The 26,949-nt window shown below is 35.4% G+C and overlaps 1 protein-coding gene and 1 non-coding gene across 3 annotated transcripts; both read left to right on the top strand.

Moving 5' to 3' along the window:
* Positions 1–569: 569 nt before the first annotated feature.
* Positions 570–25,450, top strand: LOC148951071 (uncharacterized). 2 transcript variants are annotated; one of them, XM_089090611.1, is made up of 8 exons: positions 570–947; positions 5,621–5,841; positions 7,657–7,927; positions 9,490–9,557; positions 13,148–13,320; positions 17,731–17,874; positions 18,982–19,129; positions 25,180–25,450. In XM_089090611.1, exons 1-8 carry the CDS (start codon positions 931–933, stop codon positions 25,341–25,343), a joined length of 1,206 nt encoding a protein of 401 aa, XP_088946737.1. In that variant the 5' UTR covers positions 570–930; the 3' UTR covers positions 25,344–25,450. The 2 variants fall into 2 exon arrangements, with proteins under 2 accessions (XP_088946737.1, XP_088946736.1); XM_089090610.1 differs by lacking the exon at positions 570–947 and having other exon boundaries at positions 5,160–5,841.
* On the top strand, positions 2,630–2,792 carry LOC148951072 (U1 spliceosomal RNA). Its single transcript, XR_016141924.1, has one exon. It is a non-coding gene; the product is annotated as a U1 spliceosomal RNA (small nuclear RNA).
* Positions 25,451–26,949: the final 1,499 nt, after the last annotated feature.

The following is a 26,949-nucleotide window of genomic DNA, read 5'->3' as shown; positions in this document are numbered from 1 at the left end:
GGGCATAACTTAAAACCCTTGCCCTGAGGGTTTTGGGGGAGTGTCCTCCTCAAAAACACATTTTCTATCTTGAAATCAACTACGCTGAACAAAATGGCTATCTCAAAATTTTGATTGGATGTGTTTGGGGGAATGATTGCCGTGAGGGGGCTAGTTGCCCTCCAATCACTTTCGACTATTGAAAAAGGCACTAGAACTCTCGATTCCTAATCGAATGAGCCCCTTTTGAAGTCTCTAGGACGACCCCTTCTATATTAAATGGCCTGTTTTAAAGAAAGGAAATAATAAACTGTACATTGTCAACATTGATTTTATGCCCTCAGGACATAACTTAAAACCCTTGCCTCGAGGGTTGTGGGGGAGTGTCCTCCTCGAAATGATATTTTCTATCTGGAAATTAACTACGCTGAACAAAATGGCTATCTCAAAATTTTGATTGGATGTGTTTGGGGGAATTATGGGCGTTGGGGTGGCTAGTTGCCCTCCAATCACTTTCGACTATTAGAAAGGGCACTAGCCACTCCAATTTCCAATCGAATGAGCCCTTTTCGAAGTTTCTACGACAATCCGTCGATACGAAGTGCCCGGGTATAAAGAAAAAAAACACATTGTGCCCACATCGTTCTTTACTTTGGCAGCGCTAGCGCGCTGCCTATGATTGTTTCTTTTGTTTTCGAGTCTATTTAGATTTAACAAAATATGCCGGTATTTCCTAGTTTAGTGCAATATCAAGTGGTATTTTGACTTTGGTTTTCATGAGTTTTCTCATCAAATAGGACTACTTATTAACGACGATAAAACCGTTGCAAAATACTTCCATTACATTGATCAGATAGTGTAAATAGATTGGTTGGATTTCGAGGGCACAGATTCGGACTACGATGACATCCTTCTAGTCTTTCCGATTGGGGCCAATGCTTAAACGTGTAGATGTCAAAGCTCTGGAGGTAAGTCTCAAATGCAGTCTATCATAAACTAAGGGTGTCAAAATACAAGGAATGAATATTGTGACAAATACTGCCTACTGATAGAACTGACAAATGTTGGAATTAGATGTCTCATTCCTGGAGGTGTGTCTTAAAATAAGTCTCTCTTAAACTAAGGATGACAGAATTCTCGGAACGGATGAAACCCGTCACACTGAATGCTTACTTTTCTGGATTTCCAAAAATGTAAGTTCCTTGGACTCTTGATTATCCTCTACGGGGAAAATAATGAAAGATTAATCAACGAATCTCTTGCAGATGGTAAAGTCATATTTCATTCTTTTAAGGCCAGCGTCTTAATGATCAGAAAGAAAATTTAAGTTTTTGAAAAAATAAAACCAGCGGTTCCTCACTCTACTACCCAAGATTATGTGAGTTGAAACTGAGTAGTCTAGAAAAAGCTACTCCCTCATACTTATTACGGCACAGTGTTTCTCCTTAATAAAGAATAAAAATAACCACTGCTAAAATTGACATATAGGGGGAGCACCAATGACTAGTCATTGGCGTAAATATAAATAAATACTATTGTGTACGGTTTACAGAGAGAGATGATCGTTGCTTACATAATCCCTGAGCTTTTTTTTTTAGTACATATGCGCTTAGAACAAGCCTTAGACATACCCAATAGGCAAAAACAAATAGACTGCATAAGCTGATTGACTCCCTAATAAAAATAGTCTATAACTACAGAATCTTATATTAGACTAGGGTTCGATTATAACTGCTGAAATGCAAAGTAAAATCGGAAACTTTTATTTCTCAATAGACCAATTTCTGTTTCTAGAAATCCCCAAAAATTCAAAGGAAATGCAACTTGAAATAACGAAAAAAAGTGGCCTCAGAGAGGCACAAAGGACTAACTGCCGTTTGGAAGAAGTCGAATTCTTTTTTTTTCCAAGGGCGCAAGCCAATTGCGCCAAAAGGACTTGCACGAAAGAAAATATTAATTACATGATTGCAAATAATAAAACATAAATGAAATAAAAAGACCAAGAAACAGACGTAAATGTAATTTATTAAACTAAAGAAAAAAAAATATTTTATTCGTTTCCAAGGCTCTCAGTAGATCGGACAAGAGCTCTTGTTCCCAAATTTCCAGAAATGAATTGCACCCTTAAAGCACTGACCAATTAAGCATATCTAAGGCTGGTTCTAAGTACATATGCACTAAAAAAACTCTGGGAATTTGTAAACATGATCATCTTTCTGTGTAAAACCCGAATATTTATATATATATATATATATCTACGCCACCGAGCAAAGTCACTATTACTCCCCTTATAGGTCAATTTTTAGCAGTTTTTTTTTTTATGAACGAGAATAATTTGCCCTAATAAGCATGACGGAATAACTTTTTCTCAAAAACTGAGTTTCAACTTACATAATCTTGGGTAGTAGAGTGAGGAACCCCTGTTTTTATTTTTTTTAAACCTAAATTTTCTTTCTGACCATTAAGACGTTGACGTTAATAGAATGAAATCTGACTTTACTATCTGCAAAATAAACCAAAACCCTTGTTTGTTGGGTTGAAAAAGTTTCATATATGCGTTTTTTCAACAGTTTATGGATCCAATTTGCATTCACTTCAACCTGTTTTATGTTGAAAAGATATTAGCAAAAAGTTAGAATTCTTCGAGATCCTATTTCCCTGGCTGGGAAGATGCCTTGATCATGAAGGAGGCACTCCCAGTGCCAGTCCTTTCCATTGTACTTTGGATTAGTTGACCCCTGTGATTACCCCAAATAGGGGTAACTCAACAGCGTAATGTTTGGTGGAGAATCTGGACCTCTGTCCAGATTCTGTAAAATAGGTTTTTAGAAACTCTTTCTGTTCCATCGATGACGACCTGGGAAAAAGCGGTTAGGTCTTCATAATAATGTCATAACATCGGGGGTCTAATATTTTGACTAAATTTAAAACAAAACTACTGAAGTTTTAAATGAATTAGAGCTGAATTTAAAGTACCAAAGACATAATAATTAAAATATAAAACAAAGAATATATATATATATATATATATATATATATATATATATATATATATATATATATATATATATACGTATTTAAATATGTATATATATATATATATATATATATATATATATATATATATATATATATATATATATATATATATATATATATATATATATATATATATATATATATATATATATATATATATATATATATATATATATATATATATATATATCTGCACTCTGGACCCATCTTAGGTCTATTCATATCTGAAAGGTCTATTCTTAGGTCTATTCATATCTGAAAACGGGGATTTTCTATGAATATGATTTCGGTAGTCTCTAAAAAAAAAAAAAAAAAGGCAGGGTAGTACCATATTATCGTGAGTGTTGCCACGTTGAACCGTGAAAAACAATAAGCAAAACTAATTAGCCAAATGTTGGACAACCTCTGGTACGCAAAGATCCAAAAATCAACAATTTGTTTATCTAGTACTACTACTACTAACAACTCACCGCAGCACCAAGCCGCCTGAGGCCAACACAACTACGCACGCCCCTCCTCCATCCCAATCTATTCAAAGTTTCTCTCTTTATACCTTCCCAAGAAGTTCCCATTTTCCTCCCACCCCAACTGCGGACGACCTGCTTTCCGTTTAGCCCTGGACGGTTGGCTGAAAAGTACTATCTTCGGCAAATCTGTCATCCTTCATTTGCAGAACGTACCCTAGCTATCTCAATCTTTCTCTCAGAATAGCCCTAGAATGCAGGACTGCCTACTTTAACCGCAGTGGTTTTTTTCTCGTGCATAGCACTCATCACTTTAATATATTTGTCTAATGTACCATACAAGGATAAGGCCTTCGCTAAAGCTCTTCTATCAACATAATCGAACGCTTGCTTACAATATATATAACTGAGGACTAAAGGTGTTTGATAACTCAGGCACTTCTCAGTTATTAATCTAAGAGTGAAAATTTGGTCGCCACGTCCTCTACCCTTCTTAAAACCTCACTGTTCTTCTTATATAACTTTTTCTACAGCATCTCTCAGTCTAAAAGTATCATATTACTAAGTAATTTTCTACCTACAGAGACCAGACTAATGCCTCGATAATTACCACTCTCACTCTTATCACATTTCTTATACAGTGGTTTAATTAGGGTTTTCCTAAATCATATCCATATTTTAAAAATCATATTCATGATCATCAGTAACTTATTTCTAACCTCAGAGCCACCATATTTAAGCAACACATTTACCACACTATCAGCAATTAGAGCCTTATTATCTTTTAATCCTTTAAGCACTGTCGCTAATTTTCATCAGAAAACAAATCTTTCTTCCCATCCAAGGTATCACAAACTTTTTCATTTTCCTCTATATTTTTCCTGCAACTCTATCTCGGTTTAGCATATTCTCGAAAGGTTCTTCCCATCTCTCCTTAACTCTTTCCTCACCACAAATCGTGGCCCCGTTCCTATATTTAACTGGGACAAGTCTGGATTGACTACTCTCTCTCAATCTATTAACATGCCATTACAATATTTTACTATTATGCCGTCTAGCTGCATCTTCTAGATCCTCGGCAATTTTATCCATGGCATCCTCTTCATACCTCCCTAAGTTCATATTTTAGTGCTTTCTCAACTTTTTTTTACATTCCTCTTGTTTTTATATGATCTATCACTCAGATAATTATTGCCCAAGCCCTTTCTCCTCACTATTAAACATTAAGCTTTTTTCCTAATATTCCTAGCTGCGTTCTTAATTTTCTTCCCTAAAACACCATCTATTTCTTCCCTAAGACACAATTTGTTTATCTGTATTCGAAAAGTAAATTATCACTTTTTTTATCTGAAAAAGTAAATATTCGGAATGGCAACCCTGATCAGATTTAAAAGGTTTCGAATGCCCACAAGAAATGAGTGTTTATTTTGTTTGTTTGTCTGAAACGTGTATTCAAGTGGGCGTTTTTTTTTTATAATTTGGGCTGTTGCACAGTCATTGTAGAGTCAATAGGTTTCATTAAAATAGGCAAGTTAATTTTGGTACAAGTGTGTATCATTTGTGTTAATGTAGTGGAGTAAGTTGAAGCTTTCAGAAAATGTTTTCTTTTAGGAAGGAGGGGATTGCGGGAATATTAAGGAAGGGGCAAAAAATTCTCATGTCCTTACAATAGAGTCTTTGTTACGGTTTTTTATATTCATGCCTATTGTCTGACTGGCTCTTCGGCTAGTTCCAAATAATTTAATTATTAGTAGTTTTCACAATAAGTTTCAAAATAATGGAGTTTCGTGTTCATGTTTCGTAGTTTGCTGTTTCCAGGACGACTACATTTAGGCAAGAATAATAAAATAAATTCTAAATTCGTATTATTTATTATGTATATTTTTTTTCAGTAGTCTATCATGATATGGTATCCTACTTGCAATTGATGAAAGTGATTACTTATTTACGTTTCTTTCTCTTTCTATCCAAGCGCACAAGCTTACTAAAGTATTCATAAGTTCCTAAAAGTTTGACTATACTAAGTATTCTCTATCAGTTTCCAGCTGAAAGATGGTTCTCCTCTTTCTTTTTTTGTCATTACCGTTTGTCCATGGAAATAACTTTTACTATAATGAGAATTCTTGTAATGATTTAAGGCCGAGGAGAAGCTCGTCGGAAGCAGGAGAGGAACCGGTTTTTGGGTCGAACGCCAACCGACCTCCCTATAACTCGGGAGCATTTGTCCCAGGTCAAAACCAAGCGAATAACCAGCCAGGCTTTCAAGGGCGACCTGGTGAAGCTATTTTGACAACTGGCCCCAGCCCTTTTTATATTAAGTCGAGCAATTTACAATACAAAAAGGATAGAATCATTAAAGGTATGTCTTTAAATTTCTTATTTAGGTTCCATTCCAGCCATTCTTGATTCTTTTAAGATTCGGTTGGTTGGTAGCATAAGAGGGCTGGACAGATTATATAGCCTTCGCTGGAAGACTGAAAGTATTAAAAGGTAGGGTTTTTTCTGAACATTTTTACAGGGGGGAGGGGGTCGTCTAGTAAAATCGTATTTTTAGTTGAAGCTGATGCAAAAACTAGTCAACAGCATTAGCCTAATATTTAGTGTGGGAATCATGTAACGTTTTGGGGCTTATGTACCATTGGATAACAATCCAGTTTCTCTCCCAATGATAGCCTTTTTGTTGTGCTGGAGGGAGGAGATGAATATTTTGGAAATATTTAGAGTTTGCATATTAGCTTCAAAGGAAAAAGAAGCATTTCCTATTCCGGTGAAAGAAAACTCTTCGTGAAGATGACATATAAAAATCGAACGAACAAAATAACAGAAAAGAGAATCACAAAGACATCTTCTATTAATCATTTTGAAAGTCGGTCAGTGTTTTCAAAAATTTAAAGCTTACATGTATAAAAATGAAAAAGTGCTAGTAAATAACTTAATTGTCTTCCAGATGTAGTAGTATTCGCTATTGGCTAGCTAAGGCCTCGTCTCACTCAGCAGTTTAAACCCATACCCTTTGAAAAGAGCAGTTAACTTGTGTTCTGTACGGATATCTCTGGGGCCTGACACCGTGTACCCTTTCTTTGGAATTAAATTGATACACTTGGGGGGATATTAACAGGGTTTCACTTGTCAAGAAAGTTGACAAGATCCTGAAGCCCTACTGTCATTATTAATAAATTAAGACAATTTATTGGTACAATTTTGCTTGTTGATCCAACTTAGATGGGTGAGTTCATAGAGATGTGTGTGATTTTGGGTAAATATATTTGCACATACACTTCACTACTTGGCAAAGCCAACTCCCTCAGTCTGTATGATTAAAGGATCGAAAGTAATAGCCTGTAGCTCTTGCCCCTTTTAAATCCCTCAACCTTCATTTCTCCTACCCCAAAACTGGCTCAAAAGGATCTCTAAGGTTCCTGATCACCAACCTGAGATTAGTATTACAATTTTACAAGCCAAAATTATCAGTTAAGTACATTTGAATTTAGATTGAGATGTGTGTCAACAACTGTTTAATGCTAGTTTCAAATTCAAGGAATTTCAACTTTCCAAATAAGCTGCAAAATCTCCGGCTATGTAGTACTTTCGAGGATGGATTGAGTTACTTTCTTATTAGGTACAATAAACTTGTGAATTTGATCACAGATTTGCAAAGGATTTTTAGTTTAACGTGCTAACGACTCGGCTAGGACGGCTCTAGCCGAGAGGCATATGTTGTTATCAAATTTTTTTTTTTTTTTTTTTAGAAATTATTGTTAGTTAGAGTCACTTCTTACTTGCTTATTGTTACCAAGAACTGTTTAATTTTGTTTGGATTAAATACTTTTTTTATCAGTCCTAATTGAATTTCCTTAAGTCTTGATGTTGAAACTTAAACAGTTTTCTTTTTGTGGCTTTAGTTTTCTTGTTTTATCGTAAATTTGATTTTATATTTATTTTACTTACTTACATTGCTTAAGGTTTTTAGATTTAGACCTATACCTGAATTATTGAATTAGTTTCTTCTGCAATTCATTCTCTTTAAAGCATCCTCGTTGGATTGTCCTCTTTATTGTTGATATGAGTAAGCACAAATGTTAGGTTCATTTCAATGATTTTCTATATGTTAGTAACCATTTTGGAGCAGGATTTTTTTTTTCAAGTTATTATAATGACTTTCTACCAATTACAGTTGAACTTCTTGGATCTCAACCTTTCGATGCGTTCCTGATTCAAGCACGAGCAATGTTTTCATTAAATTCTGGGCAATCAGGAATGGGTGGTGCAGCACCAGGATCTGGACCACTAGGAAAATGGATTTCCATACCAAAAGGGGCATCGAGTCTGAATTGCCAGCGCATTCCCAGCTCAGCTGCTGTCGATGATAACAAAATGCAGCAGTTAAAAAACATGACCTTCAAATGGAAGTACTCGGAAGGCAATATTGGCGATATAGTTTTTGTGTAAGCCTTTTATTTCATATTTATTTTTCTCTTATTTATTTATTTTTGTATTTTATTTACAAAATATAGACAAAAAATGTGAGGTAAGAATCTGACCAAAAATTCAATTGAGGGGAAGAGGGACATTTTATTAAGCCTTTTAACTAAAGGATATTAAATGCAAAGAAAACAAAGCTATTTTGAGTGCTTATGTTTTCACTGTGCTAAGCTAAATGAAAGACGATTATATATGAATAAATCAAGACCAATGTAACACCCTGGGAGATTTTTAGACTAACGATATTCTGGGTCTCCCTTTGATGTAACATATTTTACTTTTATATCTTAAACAAAATGTCAGAGTAACTATATAACGGGGCCAAAAAAGCTATTTACTTTGATGAGCAATTCTTTAGATTGATGTCTCACACCTCCAATAATGATACAGTAAAGTGCAAATTGCATGCTGGTCTTTAGAAGGCATGGGAGGGGGTTAGCCTTACTTATCTTAGTTTCTGCTTCTTTTGAGATCGACTTGGTTATTTAGTATAGTTTCTGCTCCTCTTGGGATTCATTTATTTTTTGATGGTAATTTGAGGTAGTTTTATGCTTGGAAAATGATTTGACTTTATTTCGGATGCTCATTTTTGGTATAATGTAGCTCTTTACTTTTCTTTGAAAAACCTCTTTTGTGGAAAAAGTCTTTTCAAATTCATTTCTGTTCGTTTTTTATTGATATAGTCTTTCTTATTGGGAAACAAAATAATATTTTTAATTTTTTATTTTTTTCCTGTAAGGATCTATATTTTGGCTTACCATTTGTATGTTGGACAATTTTTTTTTTTTATAAATTTTCAATAACATATGCCTTTTTGAAAATCTGGACACATAGTATCCCTTCATTTAGTTTTATACCTCCTCAAATTTTCCTGAGAAATAAAACTTAATACCCTTCCTAAAACATTGTACCTGTGCTATTTTTTCAAACTGGATGCACTTGCACTTTTTTCTTTATTTAATCCAATTGTAAGAGCAGAAATAGCAATAGTAGTAGCCCTGATAATTTCAACTTAACACTGTCAGTCCTTCTTCAGATATTGCTTAGACGTCTTATTGACAACCAGCATACACACAGTATCATTTGATTTAGTTTTAAAGCAAATTAAAATTTCTGTGAAGGCTTCTACCTTATATCTTATTTTATACTCTATTCCTGTATGGAGATTTTGACAACCTGGATGCTATTTTGTTATTAAGCTATTTTGATTTAAGAACAAAATGTCAAAATAATGTTGACTGTGTCAATTTGCAAGCTTAAATGCAGCTTTTCTGTCGATGGGAACTATTATTATGAATACATATTTGTTGCTTTGAAGCAGAGGCAGTAATCATAATGCTGCTGACTAGGGGCAAAATCGGAAAAACATAGGTGCCGCTGTTTCAACTTAATTACTTTTCTTTAGAAAATAGTTTTCTTGAATAATCTATAAATTCACAATATGTTTTCATGCAAAGAATAATTTTTGTTTGACTATATTTCATCAAACTTTTTCAGCAGGGTTGATAAAAAAATTTTCTTATAGAGCAAGTGTTCTAATTGGTGACAGATATTGGCTTGTTCTGTCGGACCGTTTACGGTGGAACCCTTTTCGTAAGTAAATCTTTTGTTATTAAGCCCAATAATCTCTAAGATTTACCAGTTTAAAAGCATGTGATGGTCATTCAACTACTACAATTGGTTTCGAAAATTGGGTTGAAATTTAAGTGCTTATTTCTTATTAAATTTCCACATTATTTGTATTTGTTGCTTAAATAGTGAATGGTTTGAACTTATTGAAGAAAATCCAACATGTTGGAAAGAATTACAAAGAATTAGAATATTATACTGACTATAATATCAATTACGCTCAAGACCAGATTTTTTTAAACTTGCAGTTATATAGATTATATACCCTGTGCTACCTCACTGATTAACACGGTCACGTATATAGTTTATTATTTAAGCCTTCTTCATATTTTCTTATTTCCCCTCCCCCTATATGGACGCTTATTATGGATATGACATCTGTCAAGTTCATAGACTCATCAGGTTATCAAGGTCATCAAGACTTATCAGGAGTTTTTAATATTTTTTGAACTTTCTTTAGATTTGCTATTTTTCGTAATCACTGGTAATCAGTGATAATTAGCTTAAATCCAACGAAATCTACCCAGATATTTTTATTTTTGTCATTGAATCAATTAAAATCTAGCAAAATCTGTCCGTAATGAGCTAATCCAAAGAAATAATCAATACCGGCACGTGAGGTGGGGAGATGGAGGGGTATATATACTATCGTTATAAACGAGCAATAATTGTATATGTATTTATGTATTTTTTCTCGATACGGCTTAGTATTTTTTCGGGAAAATTGGTTTCTTGGGATATTCTCGCATAAAAAACGATCCAGATAGATCAAAAGTCTGAGAAAATTCATTAAGAGCCTCAATTTTGGTTTTTGCAAATGACGTCATGCACTACGTTAGTACAACATATAAGCATTTCTTATGACATCATGTAAGCATATTTTTTTTATATGATATCATGCATAGAATAAATAAGATTGTTAAGTTTCCAACGCATTAGTTGTTTATATAATGTCTGTTAGAAGGCCAAAAAACGAAAATTTGCAGTTGCAGCTACTATAAATGAGAATTCTTTGGATCCAACACCTGAACTATCAAACGTGATAAGATGTGACAATCGACAGTCTGGACAATCAATTGTGACAACACCGACAGCGGCGGCGTGTCAAAAATGAACATAAAGAGCAAAGACACACGCGGTTAGAAGACATGTGACACCAAGCATGTGAGCAAGTCAAAAATGAAAATGAATCAAAACGTTTGAGAATTGAAAATTATTGCGATGATGATAGGCATAAATTGCAAGTCTGAAATTTAAATTCATCCTAGCTAATTTTCAGAGATTGTATTTTTATTTTTGTCAGCCATTGTATTTTTGTTTGATTGTGTTCAGTCGCCGTAGTCACTTGTTACTGTATAAAAGAAATTAACTGCCGTAGAAACTGTCTTAATCCTCAAACTAATTTTCAGGATACCATTCTCGAACGTAACCAGTCAATTTACAGGTATTGATGGAAACAACTTAACAACAAGCATTAGGAGACTTTTTGTGGTCAAAGCTCCCATTATATCCTTGAAAGACCTATGCCTGTTTCTAAAAACGATCAGAAACTAAATTTGGAAAAAAGTGTTTTCCAGTGAAAGTAAGGGGTGACATTAAAACTTTAAGTGAAATTTTTTTTTACTGTATATGAAGGGATGACTGCTTACTTTTTCAATTCCCCCCCACTCATTACGCTAATGATTTAATATGCTCTAAGAGTCCTTCTTACTTGAATTCAATGGCTCTTGTGTGTGAGCAGTTATTTGGAATAATTTCTCTTCGTTTTAATTTTTTGTGTGCCTCCTTACTTTCAATTGAAAAAAGAAACATGTAAGTAAACGTTTCACAGTAAGTCAGGGAGAAATTAAGAATGTAAACTATCTGCTTAAATAGTCTTGTATAAGTAACTAGTGACTTGTGCTAATGGTAATTTAATCTCTTAAGGAATAAAAGTTTTGATAACAATGCATAGATAATTAGATAGATTATTCATGGTGATACTAAACTTATAATTCCCGGTACAAGTTCAACTCCATATTTATTCATAATAATGGTGATTGGAGAAAACTACCAGGACACGCTTAGTAATTCATTTTGAAAAGGTCTTAGAATCTAGGGCGGAGGGAGGCGTAAAAATCGCTAATTGTATGAAAAATGTAAAAAAATATCCAAGAAATAATAAAAAAAAAGTCAAGATTCCTTGGGAGAACTGGCCTAAAGTTGCCAAATCCCTATTTACGCGCCTGGTTCCAGAGATACTTTTCAAAAATTACGTGTATTATTTCTTGTTGGGTAGACTACTTCTTTGCGTAACTTGTGTAAAATATATTTATCCTCTTTAATATAATGCCCGTGGCACTTTGTAGTCACACTTGTCGATAAAATCAAAATTGCGCACGACTACAGTGCCAATTACGTTCGTCGTTCCTAATTTCTTGAGTTGAACATTGTTCAACTTTGAAACAAGTTTCTTGACTGGCCAATCAAAGTCAAGGTTTAAGGCATAATTTTTAAAACTAGAAAAGATGGAAACTTATGCCCGTGCTCCATTACAATCACAATTGTCGATAAAATCAAATATACTCACGACTACAGCGCCAACTACGTTGGTCGTTCGTAATTTCTTGAGTTGAACATTGTTCAACTTTCAAACATAAATTTCTTGATTGACTAATCAGAGTCAAGGTTCAAGGCATAACTTTTAAAACTAGAAAAGATGGAAACTTAGAACAGCGGTTTTTCTATCTGGAGAGGAATCTGACAAAGGTTAAAAAGGCTTAGTATTAGTAGAGAACAGTTGGACACAAATTACTGTTGGTGAAAACTCTTTAAACCAATTTCTTGCAATTTTAATTTTTTGCTTTTTAAATACAAGTGTGGCGCTAAAATCAAGAAAATTGCCTTGTCATTCATGATATTTGTTTTTTTTGTCGATAGATGTGAATATGATTTGGCACGGGTATTAGAACAGTGGTTTTTCTATCTGGGAGAGGAATATGACGAAAGTTAAGAAGACTTATGCCCGTGCCACATCGTAGTCACGTCTATTGATAAAGAAAGCCAAATATTATGAATGACAAGGTAATTTTGTTGATTTTAGCGTTACACTTGTATTTAAAAAGCAACAAATTAAAATTGTAAGAAATTAGTTTAAAGAGTTTGCACCAACAGTAATTTGTGTCCAACTGTTCTCTACTAATACTAAGTCTTTTTAACTTTTGTCAGATTCCTCTCCCAGATAGAAAAACCGCTGTTCTAAGTTTTCATCTTTTCTAGTTTTAAAAATTGTGCCTTATACCTTGGCTCTCATGGGTCAGTCCAGAAATTTTTGTTTGAAAGTTAAAGAATATTCAACTCGAGAAATTACAAACGGCGAACGTAATTGGCGCTGTAGTTGCGCGTAATTTTGATTTTGTCGACAAGTGTGACTATGATGTGGCATGGGCATAACAGTTTTGTTTTGGTCCTTAAACATAGAATAGATGGCACTATACTGCTTGAAATAAAAGCTGAAATAATCCCTCTTCTATTACTAGCCTAGGATTTTATCAACTGGCATTTATTATTTCTAGCTAGTGATCTAAGTGGCTGTGGCACGAACAAATCTTGTTTCCGTCTCTGCCCATATTGGCAATCAAATTGTCCTTTGTCTGCTGCAATAATTGTTGCTATGTTTGAAACGTCTTCGCAGTATGGCGGAGATGTTGTAGCAATTACCTTAAAAGGTGTAATTTCTCAAAATCAGGTAAGTATTTTTCATTAGAGGTTTGTGGCTCGTGCTATGTCAATTGGTAAGACCTTAGGATCAGGCGCTTACACTGTAGTGGAAGAAGCTGGAGGCTTAACTTTTGAAGTGGAAGTATTTTAGAGGGATTCTTGCCTTTTTTTCTGTAACTCTTATATTGTTCAATCATTTTGCGCTGTTTTAACCAATTTTCTTTTTTCCTCCCAACCCCCAAAACCAGTTACCCCGTGCTTGGGTGGTAGAAAGTTTAACCAATTACCGGAACTTTCATATTTTTACCACCGAAGCAGGCACAACAGATTCATTACCAGTCTATCTGCCCGCTGTGACGCACTAAATCTATCGGTGTCAAGGTCAGCTCAAACCAGGCTTGACTCAGAACTTGGTTAAAATTTGAATCGATTTTCAATTCCATCCTAAGTATTAGCCCCTGGATGGAGATTAAAGTTGAGACAATCGATTGAGTTACACAGTTCTAAAAGAATTTTTCATTCACAGTCGTTCACTCATTTTGATTCCATTTCATTCAAAAGTATGGAAAATTATTACCTACCGAAAACTGTTCATACACCGACCGGTAATATTTCAAGCAATCTAATTAGTTTGCTGTAGTAATACATTAATAATGTATTAATTAAGGGTGCATTGTTATAGCTATGGGTTTTAATAGTTAGTTATTTAAAATTAGGGAGATGAGTTAGGTATAAAAAGCAGGGGGTTCATGAGGCAATATCCCTCCCTCATAAGGTAAGGGTGAAAAGACTTCGAGGGATATTGACAATTTTGGACTAAAAACTAAAAATTTTGTGTGCTTCAGAACCCCTCTTTAATTAATTAACTTTCATTCATTAATTAATAAATTAAATTAATTAAAAGTCTTATTTTACATATATCTATGCTTTGCTGACAACGATTTTTAGATATAGAGTCGAAAGTCTCATTAAGAAATTGGTTGTCAAAATCTTCCCAAGCCAGTTGAAATGCATTTAAGCTAGGGCGAAAATTCAAGCATAAAACCATGCATCTGTGACAAAACTCCAGAGATTTGTTTAATTTACAAAGTACAAATTGGATAGATGTAACAAAACAAAAGTGTCTTCCTTGTAGATACTAGTAGTTTCCAAAATACACCCTAAAATTTAATAGTTTTTTTGATGCGAGGGGACTTCTCCAGAAAAAGGGCCAGCGTACCCCGAAAATATATAAAATATGAAAAAATGTATCAACAAAACTATAAGCAAGAATATTTCAAATATACCCACGTATAAGTGCTCCCCCCATGAATGCCACCCTGCGTACTCTATACTCTATCCTTAAGCACATCACCCAACAAAAAAAGGAAGCATAGTAATTTTTTCCTTGCGGACGATTGGTGCATTAATATCATCAATACCTATATCTTTCTTTCATTTCTTCATTATCTGTTTGTGAAATAAACCAATTTAGCTTGCAATTTGTGAACGACCGAAATCTTGGGTTTTTATTGGGTCTCCCTTATGAGTGAGATTCGGACTGACTTAAAGGGATATTTAAACAGTAATCACTTTTAATTTTGAAATAATGTGTAAGTAAAGTAAGTAAGTAAGTATGACAGCACTAGACCCTTAAGGTCCAAACCGGCGGTGCTGATCTCCGTTTCTTGGCCCTTCAGCCAGGAAGTGCAATGGGGGGTTGGGGGCCAGCCATGCTGTGGTTTCGCACACCCTTCCTGCTTACCTTCCCCAGATTTCTCTAGGTACCCATTTAGAGCTAGGTCGACTCTAGCTTTGCTTAAAAAGTCACACCACTGACCCTCGTCCCACACCAAATAACTGGCCACGCCAGGAATCGAACCCGTGCCCCTTGGACAAAGAATTCTCAACCCAGCGCACGTCCGCTTAGCCAGGACGGATTTGATGTAAACATTTTTATCGGTAAATTATACCACGCTTCTTTGCACAAAGGGATGGGGATGATTCTCTCCTTTAAGATGGTTTTAGAGAACTTCCAAGAAAATGTGAAAAATTTTGACTCTTTAAGGCTTCGAATTCTTTTCCTACTTTGGTTTCCCCTTAAGAAAATGCCTGATAATCTTCTCTACCACATTTTTTGTTCTTGAAAAAAAAACAAAAAACTTAGTATTAGAGTCTCACCTCACAGACCTCACAGAGGGATCGTCAGAAGTGCTGAATTTCTGCACCAGGCCAAAACTTTGCATTCAGCTTCTAACTTGAGATTAATTTAAAAAGAAACTTTTCCAAAAAGGAAGTTTTTCAAAGAAAAGAAAAAGCTGGATTGTACAAAAGTGAGATAATAGTAATATATCAAACCAAAATAAACAGAGATCACTATCAATGAGTAAATGAGACACAAAAGGAACAGAAATTACAACTAATAATTAAGTTTAACTTAAAACGAGCAGAAATCAGTAAACACAGGATTGGGATTAATGCCTCCTAAGCCTTTTAAAGGACAGGGCGTCATTTATGCTTTGCTGTAAATAGATTTTGTGTCGAGAAGTCTGTTTTTATTTTTCGAAAAAATACCGTTAAAATACATTTTGTTTTTAGTAAAATGTAGATGACGCTCTGACCTTTAGAAGGCTAATGGGGCGTTAACCCCACCCCATTTTATAGTTACTTATGTTGTTTTAAGTTTGACTTGTTTATTTCTTGTCATTTCTGTTTGTTTTGGATCTCATTTATTAGTTGACAGTGATTTCTGCTATTATTTTTGAATTGTTACTTTCCTTTTTTTATTAACCGCCTTTTGTTTAGTATATTTTTTTTAACGTAATTTCTGTTCGTTTTTGATGGACCTTGTTTTTTTAATTGGTAAAAACTAGGAATATTTGTGAAGTTCTTTTTTGGTTTTCTGCATACGAGTTAAGACTTTGACTTGCTATTTGTATTTTGGACACAGTTTGTGACAAAAATTAATATTACTTGTGCTATACAACTTTATATGGATAGGTCGGTAAAATATTATTCGAAAAAGTAAATTAAAAATCTGCAAAATTTTTGACCTTTTATAGGGCTGAACCTATACTTACTCGTATCATATTAGATTCGTATCATTTCTTTACTCGCATCCTAGATTGACATTGTCTTTTGATCAGTTAAAAACCTCAAACCTCAAAATTCTGCTGGTTTTAGTTTGATACCCTTAGTCAGTCAAGTCAGCTCTTAATTAGGTGAAAGTTTCAACTTAATAGCAAAAGTCGTTTCCGGGATATTGCAGATAAGCCTTTTAAACAACCTGTGGGGGTTGCCACTTCTAGCACGAAAGTGCTATTTTAGCACTATTTCATCACAGGTAGCACTGTAGCACGTACTACATTGAATGTGACACTTTTTCTTTTATATGACCAAATTGAAAATATAGATATATAGAATGCAATTACATGATGTGTCTCCAATCAAAATAGATGTCAGAACATTTTTTATGCACGACAATAATCTAGATCAATTTCAATATGGGATATGCGTGTGCACGTGCATTTTCCCATTTAGTGCTCTCACCACCTACATTTTTATCGATACAGTTTTATTCCTCTACATTGAAAAAGATTAAAAAATGACCTAGAAACTAATCTATGTACACTTAAACGGACCTCGCTACAAAAACGTTTTGACTATTGCACCGAAAATCGCTGTGTAGCACAGCACGCAAATTTTGGCATTTGTTTAGATTTCAGGAACTGACCGTGGTGGCAACCCATGAACTTGTATGAACATACATGGGCACCCATAAGGTGGGGCAGGAGGGTGTGCCAGCCCTCTCCCGGTTGAATGATGCTGCCTTATTTTTGTATTTTTGTTTTGAGATTTCTTTTATATAGAATTGAAAGCACCAATTAGACCAGGTAAGCCCCCCCCCTGGAATTCAGCCTATGGGCACTCATGTGAACATGGTGTCTTTTGATTTAGCCTATCAACTTCCTCAACATTCCTCAACATATTTTACAGCCATTGATCCTTTACCTTTACACCTGGGGCTGTGGGGGATCTTCTCATCCCTGGAGACACAGTTATTGGATTCTTTGATTATTTTGAATAAAATAGTTATCTCAAAATTTTGATCGGACATCTTTAGGGGGCTGAGGGAGGACTAAGAAGGGCGAAGGAGGGGTTTGGTTGACCTCCTGTAACTTTTGACTTTTAAAAAGGGAACCAAAACTTTCAGTTTTCGTTTGAATGAGCCCCCTCCGAAGTTTCCACAACAACTCCTTCTATGCAAAGCGGCTTGGAGGAAAAAAAAACACATTGAAGCCATATCGCTCTTTACGTTGGCTACTTCAATACCTGTAATTATATTTGGTAAGATTCAAAAATTTATGTTTTCAAATATTGTAATTGGATAGCTGTGTTAGCACATATGACACAAAAAACTTTAAGAAACATTCGCTCTTTTGCCATTTTTTCTTTTCAGAATTTTGTTGCAGTTGGTTTTGGTAAAGATCCTGTTCGCCTTAATAAATTGGACATTAATGCTTGCTTCCGCGACAATGGTCAGATAATGCTCGCCAATTATTTTCAAGAATCACCCACCAGCACTCCATACTTGCAAAGCGGAGTAAGTAAGCAAATATTATCTACGTAGTCTTTAAATTGACAAGAGTCGTGTTGTCAGTTTGAGTTTTAAGCTATATTTTAATTTCGGCCAAAGCTTACTTTGGATGCCGAATTCCGGTTAAGAAAATTTACGAAGCAAATCCCGGATTTAGCCAGCATGAAAACATTATTTGTTGTGTGACATAAAATTAGTTGAAATTATTAACTTATAGTCCAAAATAGAAAGAATTGCTTATTTTTACTACTAATTCAGGCTAACCCCAGGGTTAGTCTGTATGAAGACATTTTTATTATGTAACATAAAATTAGTCAATATTATTAATTTATGATCCAAAATATTATCAAAATGCTTATCTTTATTACTAAGACAGAATTAGCTATCTCTTTATTCAATTTCTACTCGCTGTTGCTTTTCTGTTGGCTATATTGACCAATAGACATGCGATTGGAATTAATTTCAATAGCTTTCTTTCAAGTAAGGTCTATAAGGATTAATCCCCTGTGTCTGTCAATGATAGTTTGTTGCTCTATTTTATAGTTTTAAATATTTTATTCTACTGCCCTGGGTATGAGCTAGAAAAGTGGAAGAAGGGAACTGAATTTTTTCTCTTTTGTTACTTTTATGTTACTTATTGGCAGTGCTGAACTTTTGTCATCCTAATTTTTTTGTCCCCATCCTTAGATTTTGAAAAATATACTTTTTGGTATATTTATTGACAGTTGGTTTTTTGGCATTTTCTTTGAAAAATTTGAATTAAAAATCTACAAAATTACCCTCTTACAAGACCATATCCAGGATTTTTGTTTGGTGGGTTGAGTTTTTTTTCGGGGGGGGGGGGGAGGGTGTTCAATAAAACTTTTAAAATGCATCATAAATTTGTTTATATGCACTTTTGTAATAAATTTACGAGTCAGACAAAAATTTGGGGGGTTGAACGTTTAAACCAGGGAACCACTGGATGCGGCCTTGACCCCCCCTAACCTTGATTTTGAAAAAATATATCTGCCCCTCCTCACTAGTTTCCGTGAATTTACGTTACTGCTTGTTTTTTATTAGGTACATAATGTGTATTGTAGTCACTTTTCAATTTTATTAATGAATTTGCAGGTGATTGTTCCTGAAATTACTGATGCAGATGGCTCTGAATTGTGGTGTCGCTTTCGTCGACCAATTCGGGGGACTGGTTCTTCTAACCTAATTTCACTTAATCAGCCCCTTTATCAGTTTTATTTTAGAGGAGTGCAAAATAGTACAGGTAAAATGCTGCTAGTTTGTAACTAACCCGTATCCTCATAGTACTATCTGAGGCTGAAACATTAGAAATTACTCCTCCCGCCGCACAACTATTTCAAAGACCCTAGTTTGGCAAATTCTCAAGAAATCCGCAGTTTTTTACTTTGTTAAAAAAGTAATAGAATCCTGATCAGAGGCTTGGATCTATTCAACAGTATTTGTCAATCAGGCAATGCTCAAGCAAGCTATGACATCTTTTCCTTTTTTTTTCTTTTTTTTTATTACTGGCTTCACGGCTCCATCACAAATGATGATTTGCCGCTAGTCCTGGTAGTTACCTCATTTTCTAACACTGGGGTACTTGTTATACCTTCTCTTGAACGCGTCAAGGGTAGGACTTTTCGGGATTACCTCTGCTGGCAATCTTTTCCATGTGGCAACCGATCGCCGGGCGAAACTCCTTTTCAGATATTCTTGGCGAAGAGTACCCTGCTCAAGGTAGTCCTGACGAGCTGTACTTCGGCAAGTGGATCACAAGGACTTTGCTTTATCAGGAACGAGCTTTGATAGCTCCTCCGATGGAGGGTTATACAAGTACTTATATAAAACCGAAATGGACGCCACATTGAAACGTTCCTGGATCAGCTGTGGGGTTTTAGCTTTCGTGTTGGCAGAGGTTGCTGTACGCACTGCTCTATTTTGAATATGTTGGAGTGGAGCGATGTGGCTTTTTGGTGCACCAGCGAAGAGAGGATATGTATATTCCATGACAGGTCTGATGCACGAATTGGAAAGCGGCAGAATAGAATCATCAGGGAGAAGACTTTTGCATCTTAGGATAATACCTAATTTCTTGTTGCAAGAGGATCTAATTTTACTGAGATGCTCAGTTCATAAGAGATCCGAAGAGAAATTAACTCTAAGTAGGCGTAGTGTATCAACTCGCGTTTTTACCTCTCCTTTGAAGACGAAATCAGGATGATCCCTAATACGCGCCTTAGAAATTAGGAGCTCTTTCGTTTTCGATATGTTAAAACTTACAATCCTTGCATCTGCCCACGCCTCAATTTTCACCAGGTCAGCCTGAAGCTCCTTGTGGGGTTTACTGGGATCTTCGTCTTTTGCGATTGATGTTTTTGTTGTTGTGTCATCCGCAAAATGGTGAGGTTTTTTCCCAAGGTTGTCCCCTAGGTCATTTATGAACACCAAGAAAAGAGTTGGCCCAAGAATACTTCCTTGTGGTACTCCTGATAAAACTGGGTGTTCTTTTGATATGAAGACATTGAAAACAACCTACAACGATTGTTGACGAAGAAAGTCAGCAAGAACGTCAATAAGTCGACCATGAATTCCATAAGCTTTCAGGTAACAAGGAATTCCCTTATGCCATACACGATCAAAGGCTTATGCAATTTCTAAGGAGAGAAGGCAAATATTATGTCCCTGAGAAAGGAGCTCAACCCACTCTCGATACTGGGCAATCAAACAGTCTAACGTAGACCGTTTTCATGCAAAAACCGGATTGCGTGTCAGCCAACAACAGATGTGACTCGAGGTATTGGTAAATGGTCTTATTAATGACGATTTAATAAAGTTTACCTACACAGAACAGCAGACTTATTGGACGATACGATCCTACATTAGTAAGTTCGGACCCTACCTTTGGGACAGGGACCACATGAGGAGTTTTCCAGGCTTTCGGGAATAATCCCGCTGCAAAGCATTTTCTATAGAGAGAGGCAAGAGGACCAGTAAGTTCAGGGGCACATCTTTTAAGGATGAGATTGGGAATCTTGTCAGGTCCTGAAGCTTTGGTGACATCCAGCGGCCTTAGCGTTCTGAGCACCTTCCTATTAGTTATGTTAACGCTGGTGATTTTTGCATCTGTTCGTGGTGGAAAGGGGGGAGGGGAGACTCCGTACTCATCAAGTTGGGAGACCTTTGAAAAGGCTTGTGCAAGAACATCTGCCTTTTACTGGCCTGACTGGATCATCGTCCCTTCAACATGAAGCGAGGGAATTGATGTTGATTTAAATGACGGTAGGACTTCTTTGACGACCCTCCACCACCGCTTTGCAGGGGTGCTTTTCAGTTTATCTACAAACTTGTGCTTGTAATTGGCTCTAGCTTGACGTACAGCTTTAACAGACTCGTTTCGAGTGCTAATAAAAGCAGCCCGGTCCTTGTCGGATTCAGTTGAACGCCATTTCTTGTGAGCCTTCTTTCTGGCCCTGATTGCCTTTCTACAACCAGCATTGAACCATGGCTTATCTCGAGATGAGACTTTTACTATTTTTGAGGGGACGAATTGCTCAATTGCCTCTGTAATCGCTTTTTCGTAAAGTTCTGCTGCTTTATATGGGGCTTCTTTTAAAAATATACTCCACGGCTTTGCCGATAAGAAGTTTTGCGGACTATCCCAGTCTGTGTGGTGATACTGCCTGATGATCCACTCGTGCTTTACAGGTGGATGTATTTTGAGATTTCCATGAGCTATAACTGCCACATGGTTGCTGGCAGAAGGATAGCTTTCAACACTAAAGGAATCCGAATGATCAGTTAAGGAGAGATCAAGCCTGGATGATCCACGAGGGCCGATGTAAGTGTCGAATTCAACAAGTTGTTCTAGGCCGTAAGCAAGACTCAGGTCTAGCAGAGCTACGCCCTCCGCATCAGTTGTACGACTTTTCAGCCAGGAGCCATGATGAATGTTGAAGTTTCCTTGGATTATTATACCTGATTTAGGGAACTTTTGCTTCACAAATTTCAAGCTATCTTCCAGATGTTCGGTGATTTTAATCTTTGGTGGGTTATAGACTGTACCAATAACAAACGATTTATCTGGTAGGTTTAGTTTAACCCAACGGACCTCCTTATCGCTAGGAATCGAAAGTGGCAAAAAAGGGATGTTATTTTTAAGGTACATAGCAACACCACCTCCACCAAAAGTCGAGCTTCTCGGATTTTTGCGATCCAGCCTGAGCAGAGTGTAACCAGGAATACTAACCTCACTATCAATGACGCTAGAATTCAGGTTGGTCTCGGATACACACATGACAGAAGGGTATACTTCATTCATCATGTGCTGTAGGTGATCTAACTTGGATCGGAGACCACGTGCATTGCAGTTGGTAACAGTGAACGTATCCGTAAGAAATTCCTTGGGGCGCGCGTTTGGTCGTCTACTAGAAGGAAGTCCGATCCGAGGCTTTTTTTTCGTTTGAAAACTTGGTAAATACCGGCTGGATGGGTAGTTGTCCCAAACAGCCGACAAAAGAACTCCTAGGACAGACTTTGCCTCATCAGATAAGGAGCGGTCATAAGACCTTATACTTAACCTCAGTAAAGGTGGTGGTGACCCCAATAGAGGCAGGAGTCGGCACCTTGCGGTACCTACCACTCTCAAGCTCTGCGAGCAGGAACGCCAACCCCTGAGTTGTTTGCCGGAGCATACCACCGCATACCCAAAATGCAGAGGCCGTTGTCCGAATCTGGATCTTCCGCCCATATTTCGCAGTTGTCCTCCTGAAGAGGATCCTCCCACGATGTTATCCTACAGTACCATACAATTTAACCTATTGCTGGAAGAAGGTTTGTAACTAACGGGACATGTCCACACGCCGGTGGGCCCTGCTCAGTGTGCATAAGAGGGGCCTTCTTCCTCCTCCACCTGTATTTATGGCCCCCGGGTGAGGGTACCCCGGTTTCAGTTTATGGACCCCCAGGGGCTAGGTCCCCCCTTTGGTCCGCGCCTCCCTTTATGGGAGGTACCCTGTATATCTGTAGGACGTTCTCCTATCCGCCACCTGGGAATGCGCCGAGTGGCCTGGAGCTGGCCCCTACTGAGAAGGTGATTCAGTAGGTACTCAGTTAGATCATGATTGTCTAAGCCACATTTTACAGTGCAACTAAACTTCCCTTCCTCCCAAAATAAGTTAGACCTTTCACAAAATAAAAATCTGCGTCCTTATCTGAAATCTTCGCTAATAATAAATTTGCTATGCTGAAAGCCTAGTTCCTGCGAACAGAAGGGATAATTTTCCTAGTCGAACTTTCCAACTGACAATTTTATCAACTGTTTTTAAATTGTTTTTAAATGTTTGCAACAATGTTTTTAAATTGTCAGCTCATAACAATTAAAATGGCATAATTGAAATCTCAGTATTCCTTTGTATACTTAATAAAAGTGCACCAATAAAAAAAACTTAATCAAAGAATATATGGAATGCTTGAACAAATTTAAATAAAGGAAAAAGGCATCAACTAGTAAAGGAAAATAAAAAAAAGAAACTTGATGTAATTTATTTGTACAATATTTTTGCAATAAATAAAACATTAATCGAATAAAACCAGAAAAACATTAAATCTAAGAGATTCAGAATATAATATTTTCAGTTTGCAATCATCCTACTTTGATGTGGCCAAAGTATTTAGATTTGAAGCACGTGGCTATGTTTATCCTGTAAGACATTTGTTGTGTTTATTACCAGTTGGTGTCTTTAAAGTTTCTGAGGCTAGGAGTGAAGATCTCATTTCTATTTATTCTGTACATTGTTTATCCTGTGCTTCATATGATTTTATCCTATGCTTTGTTTATCCTGTAAATATTTTGTTTTATTTATCATTATTTGGTGTCTAAAGCTTCTGAAGCTAGGAGTAAACATTTTATTTCTGTTATTGAGATATTTTGTGTATCCATCTTATTAGTTTTATGTATCTATCCTGTGCTTCATATGATTTTATCCTATGCTTTGTTTATCCTGTAAATGTTTTGTTTTATTTATCATTATTTGATGTCGTTAAAGCTTCTGAAGCTAGGAGTAAACATCTCATTTCTGTTACTCAGATATTTTATGTATCTATTCTATTAGTTTTTCAGAGCAAATCTTTTCAGAACTGAATTTTTCAGAACCTTAGATCTTGTCATTTTTAGGTTGGCTAAGAGCCGAGTTGGCTAACTCAATGCTAAATGTACTAATAAAAAGCTAAAAAATATAAGAAAATAGAAAAAGTGCTGAAAAATTCTGGCAATTTTTTCATCTCTGGTGATCAAAGGCTCTGATAAATATTCTATTAAATTTTTTTTCCACTGGTGCCTCTGAAGGTATCTTATACTTTTCACCTTAGTTCATTGTCTTTTTATAATATTTTTGGTACGATTGCAGTTGTGCTAAGTGGATGAAACCTTTAGGGAAGAAATATAAAGCCTAAGTTTGCCTTTGGCAGTTTTAAGCATCTGCTTCAAGTTAAATCTAATTTCTAAGGCTTAGAATATTGCATTGAAGATAGGTATCCATACCGGTCTCAACTTACACAAAGGACAAATGCTCCTCAATTTTGGTTCAAGTCTACTTTTCTTGACTTCTGGCTTTTGAAACATAATTCTAAAGATTTAAATAGAACTTAAATGCAATTTAGAATCTTCTTTTAGATTTAAGATCTAATTTTACTAAAAGAAAGTCTTGAAAAAGTATGAGGCTCGACATACTTTCCTTGGGTCTAGTTTGAGCTGTTGGTCTTTTCTTGCAAAGTTTTAAGTTGATAGAAAAGAATTTTCCAAATTTTTCAAAGGTCAATGTGCTTTTTTAGTGGAAAGGAGTAGAGGTGAATATTTATAGAAGAACTTCTTGGGTATAAAATAGGCTCTGAATCTATTTTTGAAACTTCTATGAATTTATTAATGAATAATTTTATTCTCTTATGAAACCCATACAGGGTATTTCATCACGTTGTAACCTGCTGGATTATGCTGAACACCAAATACAACAATGAAATAAAAGAAGTAAGAAAGTGGTAACATATGACAACCTGAAAGAGAAGAAAAAGAGGAAAACTGTAAAAAATGCTTAAAAAATTGTTTTATTTGATAATACTTCAACTGTGTAACTACCGAGTCTCCTTAATATGGCAAATATCCCTAGTACCTAAGAAATAACACTCAGAAAAAATTCATTATTTAATTTACATTTCATTTTTTTCATTTTCTTATCCCTTAATCTCAACACCATTATAAGAGAGTAAAAACCCCTTTAATTGATATTTAATACTATTTTTGTTTTATTTGTGTTTCAGGAATATACTTGCCACGTCGAAACAGTATACATACGACTTCGTCTCCCAGGAATCTCACAGTGTTTTTCAATGATATCATCTACGGAAATTCTCCAAAAACTACAAGCTCTCTTTATTTGATAATTTTGTTTTCATTTGCATCAGTCTTTTTGAAGAATAGTTGATACTGCACTTTGGGACTAAAATCGTATCTAAATAAGTATGTGTCAAGTCTGTTTGTATTTTGTTTCAAATATCATTTTTATTATTACAAGGTAATAAAAGAAGTCATGAACTATTTTGACTTGTAAATTCTTTTTATTATTTCATCATATATAGAAAAATTTTCACACAGAAAAACATTTCTTTAGCCGTAAACACCCTTTTTAATTCTATGATAAACGAAAAAATGCTTATGTTTCAGCGCCAAATCCAAACCAATTTAAAGTTACAATTGAATTGAAACATAGCCAGTATAAGTCTTATCGTTTTCAGCAATTAGCTTTATTAAAGGAACGGAAATGCTTATTTCATTGATAAGTAAGCCTGTTTTATTAGCTTTGTGCGTTTTATTAACTTTATGTGTTTTATTAAGGAGCTTGGTCAACTTTAATTGAAGCACTAAGGGCAGTAAAAATAAAATATTGTTCTTAAAATAAAAAAAGTGGGAATTTATATAATTATGTACGTCTTTAAAATTTAGGAAAACCCGGGAACTCAATTTTTAATGGAAAAGACCTACTTATACTGTTGTCAAGTTTTAACACTTAACGAGCGCTAAGTTTGAAAATAAGGAACGTGTGTGACAAATCAGCGGAAAATGAGCGAAAAAAAAACCAAAAACTTTTATCGAGCCCCAGAAAGGTTATCTTTATTGATTGCTGTAGGAAAAGACAAATACTATTATTAATTGGTAATAAACAGGGTAGAAAATTAAAATAGTAATTGAACGAGTAAAATTATGTAAGAATATAACCCCGACTTCTTATTATCGCGTTAGAACCGAAATGAATTATATAGGAACTGAATACAATTATATGTATGTATATTTGAATAACTATAAGTTATACTATATATGATTTTGTTTATTATCAAATTTGTTAAACATTAAAAACTTGTGAATATTTATTTAATCGACTCTCCTTCAAGAACATCTTTCCGGAAATACCAATTATAATATTTTAGTGTATTTATCCCCTGCATTTCAACTCTTTAATATACCAATATAACCCTTATCTTTCCTTCTGCTTCCGAAAATATTACTTTTATTTCTTAATTTTTGTCATGTAAAACACAAAAATTAAATTCGAGTTTTTGCTTCAAAAACCTAGAAAAAAGCCCACACATAGGCATTAAACCTAAGCATTCAAATGTCACAAAATCAATTGTTGAATTTTATCTGATAGTAAAGAGCGAACCACGGCCCATAGTAACCAAAAGTTGAAAAACGCGGTTTGAAAAAAGCTACTTAGTGAAAAAAATTGTCGTCTGACACTGATTCAGGAATGGTAACTATTATTTCGGTTCATGCTAAAAGTAAAAGTTTTTTGCGAAAAGAAATATATTGTGATTTCAAAAAAGCCTGAAACCCCTCGAAAGTGGCGTCAGATCAAAATGAAAAGTGTACTATTGGAATCAGCATAGCCGAAAATCTTGTTGAGGGAAATTACAGCCTCCCTCCTTGAACAACAAGGAAAATCACTTTTTTTGCATGGGTTGCACTGATCTGTCTCCTTTTTTTTCTTTTTTTTCTTTTTTTTAGCGGGGCTAGAGGGTGACCAGAGCATCATA

This window comes from Artemia sp. Qi Xiang Cuo, chromosome 6, assembly GCF_049724085.1.
Source record: "Artemia sp. Qi Xiang Cuo chromosome 6, ASM4972408v1, whole genome shotgun sequence".
Classification (NCBI taxonomy): domain Eukaryota; kingdom Metazoa; phylum Arthropoda; class Branchiopoda; order Anostraca; family Artemiidae; genus Artemia; species Artemia sp. Qi Xiang Cuo.
Note: the sequence above shows the minus strand (reverse complement) of the source record. Positions and strands in the feature narration are given on the sequence as shown.

Bases quoted from the DNA above. Each gene is read 5' to 3' on its own strand.
- LOC148951071 (XM_089090610.1), top strand. From the start codon at position 5,535: ATGGTTCTCCTCTTTCTTTTTTTGTCATTACCGTTTGTCCATGGAAAT. The intron at 5,842-7,656 runs GTATGTCTTTAA...TACCAATTACAG, and splicing joins AAAGGATAGAATCATTAAAG to TTGAACTTCTTGGATCTCAA. The intron at 13,321-17,730 runs GTAAGTATTTTT...TTTTCTTTTCAG, and splicing joins GTGTAATTTCTCAAAATCAG to AATTTTGTTGCAGTTGGTTT.